The sequence below is a fragment of the Aspergillus stella-maris genome (genome assembly GCF_047715825.1).
Source record: "Aspergillus stella-maris strain CBS 113639 unplaced genomic scaffold BDV14scaffold_59, whole genome shotgun sequence".
In the NCBI taxonomy this organism is placed as follows: domain Eukaryota; kingdom Fungi; phylum Ascomycota; class Eurotiomycetes; order Eurotiales; family Aspergillaceae; genus Aspergillus; species Aspergillus stella-maris.
In genome coordinates, this window is record NW_027396853.1 from 49,662 (window position 1) to 59,538 (window position 9,877).

The 9,877-nt window shown below is 52.9% G+C and overlaps 3 protein-coding genes across 3 annotated transcripts in view; 1 reads left to right on the forward strand and 2 right to left on the reverse strand.

Moving 5' to 3' along the window:
- Window positions 1–1,591: 1,591 nt before the first annotated feature.
- Window positions 1,592–2,964, reverse strand: BDV14DRAFT_114923 (C2H2-type zinc finger protein). Its single transcript, XM_073765757.1, has 3 exons — window positions 2,646–2,964; window positions 2,173–2,595; window positions 1,592–2,117 (listed from the first exon to the last, which is right to left on the reverse strand). Exons 1-3 carry the CDS (start codon window positions 2,806–2,808, stop codon window positions 1,786–1,788), a joined length of 918 nt encoding a protein of 305 aa, XP_073624761.1. The 5' UTR covers window positions 2,809–2,964; the 3' UTR covers window positions 1,592–1,785.
- Window positions 2,965–4,809: 1,845 nt separating this feature from the next.
- Window positions 4,810–8,948, reverse strand: BDV14DRAFT_210862 (putative RNA helicase-like splicing factor (HRH1)). Its single transcript, XM_073775985.1, has one exon. The coding sequence runs from the start codon at window positions 8,777–8,779 to the stop codon at window positions 5,063–5,065; it is 3,717 nt and encodes a 1,238-aa protein (XP_073624762.1). The 5' UTR covers window positions 8,780–8,948; the 3' UTR covers window positions 4,810–5,062.
- A 178-nt stretch (window positions 8,949–9,126) lies between these two features.
- BDV14DRAFT_179667 (uncharacterized protein) overlaps window positions 9,127–9,877 on the forward strand; it is a 962-nt gene continuing 211 nt past the window's right edge. Inside the window, exon 1 of the mRNA XM_073769793.1 lies at window positions 9,127–9,846. Coding sequence (XP_073624763.1) covers window positions 9,273–9,533 — 261 coding nt within the window. The 5' untranslated portion in view covers window positions 9,127–9,272 and the 3' untranslated portion in view covers window positions 9,534–9,846. The remainder of the gene's footprint in view (window positions 9,847–9,877) is intronic.

The window sequence follows — 9,877 nt, forward strand, 5'->3', positions numbered from 1 at the left end:
GCTTGCAAGCTGCAATGAAGCTAGCTTTAACCCCGGCCAGCCATCCCTTGAAACACGTAACATGGTCGTATGTCGGTGCAAGATTCATCATTGTCCTTTCGCTCTGCTGCTGTGTAGCCGCTTACTCTGTACGGAGTAGATAGCCACATACACAATCTCTAAGTCCAGTCCAACTCCAGCCAAAAAAATCAGGACATCAATCCATGTCCATGTCAAGAGTGGGGTTCCATTTAACAGGTAGATCCCCCCACTCCCGGTTCCGGTTCTATCTGCCCCAGACCATGTATATATGCAGAGCAACTATACACATGCTCAAGTAAGAAGTGTTGTCTAGACCATCACGGACCGGGACGGCCACATAGTTAGTAGGGATGACTGACTCACTGAGATCTACGTATCATGCCACCCATAAAGATAAAGAAAAAAAGCTTGCGCAATCTGGAGTGTAGATCTTCCTAGGTAGCTATCAATCTTGGATATTGCCGCCGGATGCGGTTCAGAGTGGCGAATATACCTAGGACTGCTATACTCCGTACTCGTGTACAATATACAGAAGGCAGGAGCGTTTGATTCAGTCGCCATCGCGCTTTCATTCCGCGGTGCAAATATGTTTGGTAAGCATCGCTTGACTGAGGAATGAGCGATGAGCCTAGACATGGCTTAGAAGGAAGACACGCCTACATCGCACCTTCCTTGCATGTTATGTAAGTAGCTGCTGTAAACGAGGAAGGAACGACCGTGGCGCCTTCTTTCTGAGCTGCAGGCCGTTATTGGTAAGCATCACTTGACTGAGAAAGATGCGCTAGAGGTCAGATATGCCTGTGTAGAAACGGAAGGTGCGATGCATTGCTTGCAGGGAGAGTAACGGGGGAGGTGCATTGAGGCGACGTATCCCAAACATAAGCGTGAGCACCTTTCCTCTAGGAGGGTACAGATGGTATGTATTGTGGCTAACTTTTAACCTTGGGGACAGCCGTGCTGAGCGAGCCTTAAGCGGAAGGCCCGATACGAAACAGAGGCAGTTGCTGGGACCTGCGAGCAGTATAAGAACGCACAACCAAGCGCACCTTCCTCAAATGCAAGGAGCGACCAAGTATAGGTCTTAATAGGAAGGTACGATGCAGTGCCGTCGTGTACAGACACAAAACGCGACCAAGGCCGCGCGGGCATGGGCATCACCTTTTCAAGAAAGACAGGTAGGAACTTTAACGAGGGAAGTGAAAGGTTTGAAAGTGTTTGGAAGAAGGAGTTATCTCATGTAGATGAAGTTGTGAAGAAGGTGCAACCAAGAAACGTGCCTTCCTTGCAGGCGATATATGTTAGTGTGCAAATGGGGAAGGCACGGTCAAGAGCACCTTCCTTTTCAAAAGTGTGATTGCTAAGCACTGCAGGAGAACGAGGAAGGAGCGACCATGTATACAATGGAGGGGAAGGTACGGCTTTTATTAGAGAGGAAGGCGCGATGCTTGTTGGGCTTGCCTTCCAGAGTATTGGATGCCTGAGGAAGGACAACGACTACGGCGAAAGCGGCCATAGTCGGCTCTACTTACTACAATAGTATAAAAGAAGACCCCCGCGGAGCTTCCTATACAGCACTGATTTATCAATATATATGGTATTTTGGTTCGAAGCATATTATCACCGTGAGGTGTATACCAGGCGCACAAGACGAACGAGCGAACAAAACCAGATAAAACGCCGACGACACAAAATGGGACAAAAGCCTTCCGTGCAAGACATTTCAATCATTTTCGTAACTCTAGATACAACCAGCATGTCATTAGATTAAAAGTTGGGCACCGAAATCCTAGCAATGTCCTCTGGCGGGTGATAGTAGTGGTGGAAGCTCCCGTAATCTGGAATCATCCCGTAGCTGCTCTGGTGATCGTTTGGTAACCATGATCGGAAGGGTGAGAGCGGGCGTGATCGTTCTCGCTCGCGCTCGCGCTCGCGGAAGAGTGGGTGCAAGCCAGGTTCTGCGACTTCTGCGTTGTTGCTGTTCTGGGCATCGCTGCCGGGTCCTTGCCATTCGAGGGGAAAGCCAAGCGAGTCTAGGATGTTGGTAAATTCTTCGTAGTGGTGTGTTTCTTCGGGGAGGTAGGATGATGTTGTTGGGGCTGAGAAGTCGTTAGTTGTGGGTTGGGAAGTTGGGCTGGGTGGGCTGAGACATACGTGAAGGATGTGCTGGAGGATAGTTTGAAAAGTTGCTTGGAAGTAGCAGCTGGGCTGCTTCGAGGATCTCTGGGTCGTGTGTTTGCGCGCCGTCGGTGGTGTCCAGTAAACTGCTATCCTTCATGTACGAGCTCTGTTGCATCCACTCGGCCTCTTCTGGCGAAGGAGGCATGATTCCTTGGTGAGCGGGGTCCTGGACTGAGCTTGAACCGGATACTGATACTGAGGTGCGGCGGCGTCGGATGGTAGTCGACGACCGGCGACGCTTCGTGTCGTGGTCCGTCCTGTGCTGGGATTTGGGAGAAGTGTTCTTGTTTGGCGGATTTCTGTCTTCATGGCCGGTGATGCCCATATGTCTTTTCAGCAGATCGCGACGGGAGAACGCCGCCCCGCAGTAGCACGTATATGGCTTTTCCTTTGTGTCTGGTACCCGTCAGTGATAGTTCTAGAGACGCAGCGAGGATTCAACTCACGAGTGCGGACATGACGCTCAAGATGCTCGGTGCGTCGAAAGCAGCGGCCGCAGTGGACGCATGTTCGCGTCTTCGCTCCGGCACCGGCCCCGACGCTCAAGCGACGCGAACTCTGGGAGGACGGGCTGGTTGAAGGAGGGGACTGGGAAAGCATGAGGGTCATGGTGGTGTAGATGTACAGAGTCAGACTTGGAGTAGGGGAAGATCGCTCCACTTGGAGAGGATGGAGCGTTGGAGACGAGGAGAGTGGGAGAGAATAAGAAGGCAGGCAAGGCACATTGGCGCAGGAGCTGTAGAAATAAAAGCAACAAACGAAGGAAGCGAGCAGAGGCAGAGAGACAAGAAGAGGAGAAACGGCAGCGAGAACCCCACATGCGATAATGATAAAGCACCAGCCAGCTGCACTGCAGGTCCAGGCGATCTAGATATCGGACATGATCCGGCAGGCAGTGCTCAGTCAGTCAGTCATATATCTGTTATTCATTCTTGCCGTCAGTCCCGTCCAGTCCGTCCTTGACCTTGCTTGAACTGAGGTTGAATTGCTGATCGCTCAAACGTCCAAGCGCATTCCCCGGATTTTTTGCTCCGGAAATACCCAACTGTACCCATTCCCACATCCATTGCGACCCAGTCATCGCCCGTTGATTTGAACTGCTCCAGTCGAAAGGGTTGACTGGTTGAGTCATTGCGTCCCTGTCAATGGCAGCTGCAATTGACTGCAATTGACCCGGCTGGCAGCAATTCATGACAATTGGAAAGGGACAGCGGGTGGCCGGGGAGGTTGTTGGCCGTTCCGCTGCGCGTACTTCCCTTTCTCGCCTGTCCACCTGCCACTACTACTCACCACTCTGTCTAGCTTCGAATCTCTAGTTCCTACACTATGCCTTGCCCTCCCCCTGCCATTCGCCCCAGACTACGATTGCTATATCCGCCATGACTCGTGCCGACTCCCTGCCTGATCCGTGATTCCAACATGGGGGCCCAACTCTACTCAGCTGAGCTCTCAACCGTGTCTATTCCGCAAACGCACCCAGTCAACCAACGGTTGCCCAAACAAAGCAACTGAAACAAGACGGAAAAGGAAGAGGAGGTGGCGATAGAGGGGGGGAGCTCCTCCTGGACCCGAGGATAATGCGAACCAGCCTGCGCTTGATCTCCGGAAAAGTATATTCTGCTGCGTCTCAGAGTGCTGACTCTCCCCGTTTAACCGTTTATCGCCTTTATCGCTGCCACCAAGGATCGCTTAACTTGATAAGTGACTGATCGGCCAACAGTCTGCTTCTCCACTGTGGGAAACAATGTGGATCGTGTCATGGGAAGGCGCAACTGTCACCCAGCGGACAAGAGCGGACTTGAGCGCTGTCCCTGGCAGCCCTGCACCGTTCGTTCCACTTTTGCTATCACGACCGAGCACGATACAATGGCGAATATCTGCATCTTCTTGTCTTCAGTCCTATATCGCAGCAGTTTCGAGTCATTGTCGGCCGAGATTTGGAATTATTTTCCCTTTGAAATCGCGGAGACAACGACGTCAAGAGCCGAATCCCGACTTGGCAGTGCTCGTTTTCTTCAGGAATCTGGTTAGAGGTTGCAGCTTGCTCAAGGCTAAGCTGGTCTTGTCCAAGGCCAAGATGCGACACTAAACGGTGGCTTACAGTTGCTGCTTTCCTGTAGGCTGTCGGCGCCGGAGCACTGTCCGACGACTTTTCCTCCATTGGGAAGCTGAACCATCGGCGAAGATTTGCCTGTTTAGGAAACCCGACGCTTCGCCGTCGGAGCCCCCGACATCGCTATCGTGACCAGCCTGCTTTAAGTAATAGATACTACGCCGGAGATATAATTGCGAAGGGCGACAGGCGAGAATAGTCGAGACTCAAGCGTCGATGGCGCGACGGCGGCGCAACGCCCGCCCGTCCCACGTGGCTCTGCTGATAGCGATAATTCTGTATAATCAGAGTTGGCCGCGGCCGAGTTCTGCAGAGTGGTTCTTATCAGTAGTGGACCTGGAGGACTTTGTCGTTCGTAGAAATTCTGGCGTGCTGCAGCCTGCGGATAGGTTCCGCTTGGTATCTTTGTTATCGCCGATATGATCGGCTGCGGGCTGGATTGCCGAAGTACTGCCGCCAAAAGATGCTATCGCCGATAGGCACTTTATCAGGTTCCTATCACTCTATCAGTCATTCAGTCTCGACTACTGCACATCTACTGCTTCAGAGGGTATGGTACAGTGCAGAGTGTCTATAGCGCAAGTTTCAAGCTTCTAGGCCTTGTCTCTTTGTCTAGAGAAGTGGCAACTGTACAATTTTTTCTGTATCTGATCCGTCTAGCCTGCAGCATCAGATACCATCTAGATAACCGGGTATACACAACACAACATGCACAACATACTTCGTAGTCCGTACGCAAAACAATCCCAACTACCCCCAAGTCCCACCCCCACCACCCCGCCCCTGCCTCCTCTGCGCCGAAAGCCGCCAATCATCCTCGCCAGCAAACCGATTATGCAGCGGCTGGATCCGCTCCGCCTTCTTCCGTTTACTCAGTCTATCCGTCGGCGCAACCTTGAAGAATGTCGGCGCCGCCTCAACAAGCCACTTGGGCTCTATACTCGTCGTGCAATGCATGTATTCCTTTGTCGTCAGGACAAGCGTGTGGTAGATTACGTGCTCGGCGGGCTTGCCAAACATTGCGGAGGAAGGGTGCATGTAGACTGGTGTTCCCTCGACGAGGGTCTTGTACCCCTCGCTTGGATCCTTGCGCGCTGCATTGCGGAAGAAGCCCGTGCAGAGTGCTTGCCGGACCATGGTGGTGTTTCGGCCGCAGCTGACGATGCGGTGGTGGTAGCGCTGCATAATACCAAGTAACTGCTGGCGCACATCCTGCGCGCGCCGAATCTGGCGTGCCTGAATGAAATTCTCAAAGCACCACGCGTTATTGAAATTACTCTTTTTCCAGGCGTTGTAGACATTAAGCAGTGTAAGGTGGTCACCGTGCGGATCATGGAACTTGGCCTTTTTCTGGTCCGCTTGCTGCTGCTTTTCCTTGGGGCGGTAGAAGACGGATTGGATGGAGAGCATGGCGACGATGGAGAGGACTTCGTCGGAGCAGCCGAGGTCGACGGAGGCGATGAGGACTTTTGCGAGGGCTGGCTCCATGGGGAAGTCGGCCATTTTGCGGCCTAGGCGGGTGAGGAGGCCTTCGTCGTCTAGGGCTGAGAGGGCGTAGAGTTCTTCGAGGGCTGTGAGCATGGTGTTTGTTGGTGGGGGGTCCATGAAGTCGAAGTGAAGGAGGTCGTTTATGCCCATTGCTTTGAGGAGGAGGATGGTGTTTGAGAGGTTCTGGCGCTGAATTTCGGGGATTGTTGTTGGGAGCATCTCGGATTGATAGGCTGCTTCGGTGTAGAGACGGAAACACTTTCCTGGACCTGTGCGTCCGGCGCGTCCGGCGCGTTGCTTGGCTTGAGCTTGCGAGATTGGTGTTACGACGAGCGAGTCCATGCCGAGTTTCGGGTCGTAGGCGTTTTGTTTGACGAAGCCGGGGTCGATGACGTAGTAGATGTTGTCGATTGTGATTGAGGTTTCGGCGATGTTGGTTGCAATGACGACCTTGCGGCCACCAGGGGGCGCAGGGTCGAAGATGCGAGATTGCATTTCGCTGGGGAGGGCGGAGTAGACGGGGAGGATGACGAGTTCGGGGACGCTGGGGCCCAAGGCTTTCATGCGCTCGTAGAGGATTTCACAGGCTGTGTCGATTTCTTCTTGGCCTGTTAAGAAGAGGAGCATGTCGCCTGGGGGTTCGGTAAGGTGGATTTGCATGACGGTGATGAGGGCTGCGTCGAGGTAGTCTGATTCTGGCTCTTTCGAGTACATGATCTCCACGGGGTAGGTTCGACCGGGGATGGAGAAGATGGGACAGCCGTAGAAGTACTCTGAGAACTTGTCTGCGTCAAGTGTTGCAGATGTCACAATAAGCCGCAGGTCGGGTCTGCGCTTGAGCGTCTTCTTCAACAGACCGAAGAGAACATCAGTGGCGATGGTTCGCTCGTGGGCCTCGTCAAGCATGATCACGGAATAGCGCTTGAGGTCTGGATCTAGCAGGACTTCTCTTTGCAACATTCCATCCGTCATGTACTTGATCTTGGTCTCAGGACTGCTGCAGTCTTCGAAACGAATCGTATATCCAACCTCTGCACCAAGCTTGCAGCCTACCTCTTCAGCAACACGCTTGGCAACTGACATGGCTGCAACACGACGGGGTTGGGTACAGCCAATGACACCCTTGTTGGCCCAGCCAGCTTCGGCCAGATACTGCGTTACCTGCGTGGTCTTTCCTGATCCCGTATCTCCGACGACAATCATCAACTGGTTCTCAGCCACAGCTTCAAGCAGCTGTTGGCGGAATTTGTAGACAGGCAGACTCTCCCGCTGTTGCTTGATTGACATGTCTGTGCGCTTTCCGAATGACTGGTTCTTGCCCATGGTGACTCTCTTCCACTCTGGGACAGCCTCGTCCGTACTCGTTTGCTGCGTAGAACGGAGATCAGCAGCGAATTGTCGCTCGGCAGCCATAGGATCTTGCCATTGTGCGTTTAGATCGACTCCAGCTGCTCGCTCTGCTGCCTTGTCTTGGGCTTCTTGTTGCCTCAAATCTCTTCGTTCCTTGGCTAGGTTCGTACCAGCCATTGCCGAGCGGTTCATAGATCCATCTGGTGCCTTGACTACACGAATGGGTGACAGCTCAAGTGACATCTTGGTTTGACCTGCCAAGAATGGTGGTTCCTCATCCTTGACTTCGATATCGATATCCTCCTCTTCTTCGAATGTACCTTCTCCAGTAAGAGTAGCATTGTACTCTTCGTCAATGTCAGGGTAGTCGAGGGCCGAAACAGCACCCGATGCAATCAATTGCTTGATTTCCCACCGTTCTGGGGACGTCAATCGCTTGCGGTTGTTCATCGGTCTGCCGTCAGACTCCTCAATAATAGGTACGTCTGAGCTGAGATTGCCGTATCTATCGTTTGACGGCATGCCATCCAGTCGTTCCATATTCGCGCCAGATGCAAGTCGCTTCTGCGGAATCATATCCCGCCCTGTTTGCTGGTCGACTTCCTTCATCGACAGCCCAATGCGCGAGCCTTGTATACTGATCACCTTGACCTTGACCGGTTGTCCACGTGAAACTAAGTCGGATGGATGGTTGACGCGCGCGCCCTCCTGCAACGCAGAAACATGTACCAGTCCATCAACTTTTCCTTTGACACCTGGCAAGTTGACGAATGCGCCGAAATCCTTCACGCCCGTGACCCGGCCATCGTAAACCTTGTATAGCACCGGCTGGTCATCCAACTCAACCGGTGGAGGCTTGCGGAAGTAGTCATCGTCGTCCCGTCGTCCTCTCCGCTTTTCACTGCGACCATTTCTATAATCGTCATGTCGTGAAGAATGCTTCCCAGTAGACCGGCCAAACTCATCCACGCCATCCTCATCCCTCATCTTATATGCTGGACTGCGCGATCTCGACCTCGACCTATATCTATCCCTTCGTCTCCGCCGGCTATGTTCATCATATCCAGGACTTCGACTCCGACTGCGTTTCCTCCTCTCACTGCCCTCATCCCTCCGCGATTCTGTTTTCGTAGTTGTCGTAGGTTTCGCCTTCCCAGCCAACCCCTCAAGCATTGCAAACGTATCATCCATAGCACTATCCTTCGCATCCTCCTCCAGCGCCCCAAATCCATTCTTATTCCCAGCATCCGTATACTCGCTCTCCTCCCATGCGTTCTCCCGATCGGGCACAGCCAAGCCCTTAAAAACCCTCGCTTTCTTCTCAAGCGCATTCAACGCATCCATATCATCGCCTTCAATACCCGCCTCATTCTCACTCTCCTTTTTCCGATTCTTATAGCTCGGATGCATAGTGAGCACCAACCGATCAATACTCTCCATCAAACTCATCGGAAACTCAGCGCCCATGGCCTCGAGGGCCCCTTTGAATTCTGCAAAGGAACTGCATTTCAAATGTTGGTCGATGACGAACTCGGCGAGGACTTTGTCGCTTACGCCCAGGTGGTTTTGGAGTTCGTTTGTGATGCGCGAGATGAGGGAGAGGTGTTCGAGGGATTGGAGGTCGTCCATTTTGGGCGGCTGGGGAACACCGCGCGGTGTCTTTTCGGAGAGAAGTTGCGGTACAAATGAGCGGGTTATGAAGTGATTATAATTGTTTTGCGAGGGAGTGTCATACACTCCTCGACTCGATGGGTTGAGCGAGGGTTAGTTGGGGAGTGAAGGTTGAAGCTGTCGCGGAAAATCGCTGTGGCGTGGTTGGGCGGTTGCTGCGCCACCGATAAGATAAGCGGCTGGGGTCAAGCCACATCGGGAACTGCCTACGACGTTGCAATTATGGTCTTCCACCTTTGTTGTTGGAATACTCAGCGCATGAGCTGGAAATGATGTTTTCTAACCGGTATAGACAGCGTTCAATAATATGCTGATAAGCAAGTAAATTCAGGCGAGCGCGGGGCTCTATACTAGACTAAGTACTAGAATTATCGTGACTATAAGAATTAAAAATAGACATTAAATGAAATCCTAGCGTCGTCTGCCGTCATCTCTTCCATCATTCTCATCAATGTTCAGCTCAACAGCTCAGAGAACAAGGACAATGGCACCGAGAGCCATGGCACCGGCCAAAGGAGCACGGTTCACAACAGCAGCACCGGTGAACTCTGGAGCCTCGGGGGTAGTAGTGCTTGAGGGCTGCTCAGGCGAGACGCCAGTGGGGGTTTCAGAAGTACTCTCTGGGGGAGGAACTGTAGTTGAAGTGGTCCAGGTGCTTGTGGGAGCTGGAGGGGCCGGGGTCTCTGTAGTAGGTGGCTTTGTCTCGGTGTGAGGGGGAGGTGTCTCGGTTGAAGGTGGAGGACTTTCGGTGACAGGCGGAGGAACAATAGTGGAAGAAGTCACAATAGTGGAAGTCTCAGTCTCGCAGGGAGTGGTGCTTTCCGGAGGTGGGCTTGTGGGAGTTTCAGTCTCACAAGGAGTAGTGGTCTCCGGAGGTGGAACAATCGTCGTAGAAGTAACAGTAGTGGAAGTTTCCGTTTCACATGGAGTAGTGCTTTCCGGGGGCGGAACAACGGTGGTAGTAGTGTCAGTCTCACACGGCGTCGTGCTTGGCGGCGGAGGCGGAGGCTTCGTGGAAGTTTCAGTCTCACAGGGCGTGGTAGTTGGCGGGGGCGG

Coding starts and splice junctions, on each gene's coding strand:
- BDV14DRAFT_114923 (XM_073765757.1), bottom strand. CDS start 2,808: ATGACCCTCATGCTTTCCCAGTCCCCTCCTTCAACCAGCCCGTCCTCC. Junction 2,596..2,645: donor TGAGCGTCATGTCCGCACTC/GTGAGTTGAATC, acceptor GACGGGTACCAG/ACACAAAGGAAAAGCCATAT. Junction 2,118..2,172: donor TCCTCCAGCACATCCTTCAC/GTATGTCTCAGC, acceptor ACGACTTCTCAG/CCCCAACAACATCATCCTAC.
- BDV14DRAFT_210862 (XM_073775985.1), bottom strand. CDS start 8,779: ATGGACGACCTCCAATCCCTCGAACACCTCTCCCTCATCTCGCGCATC.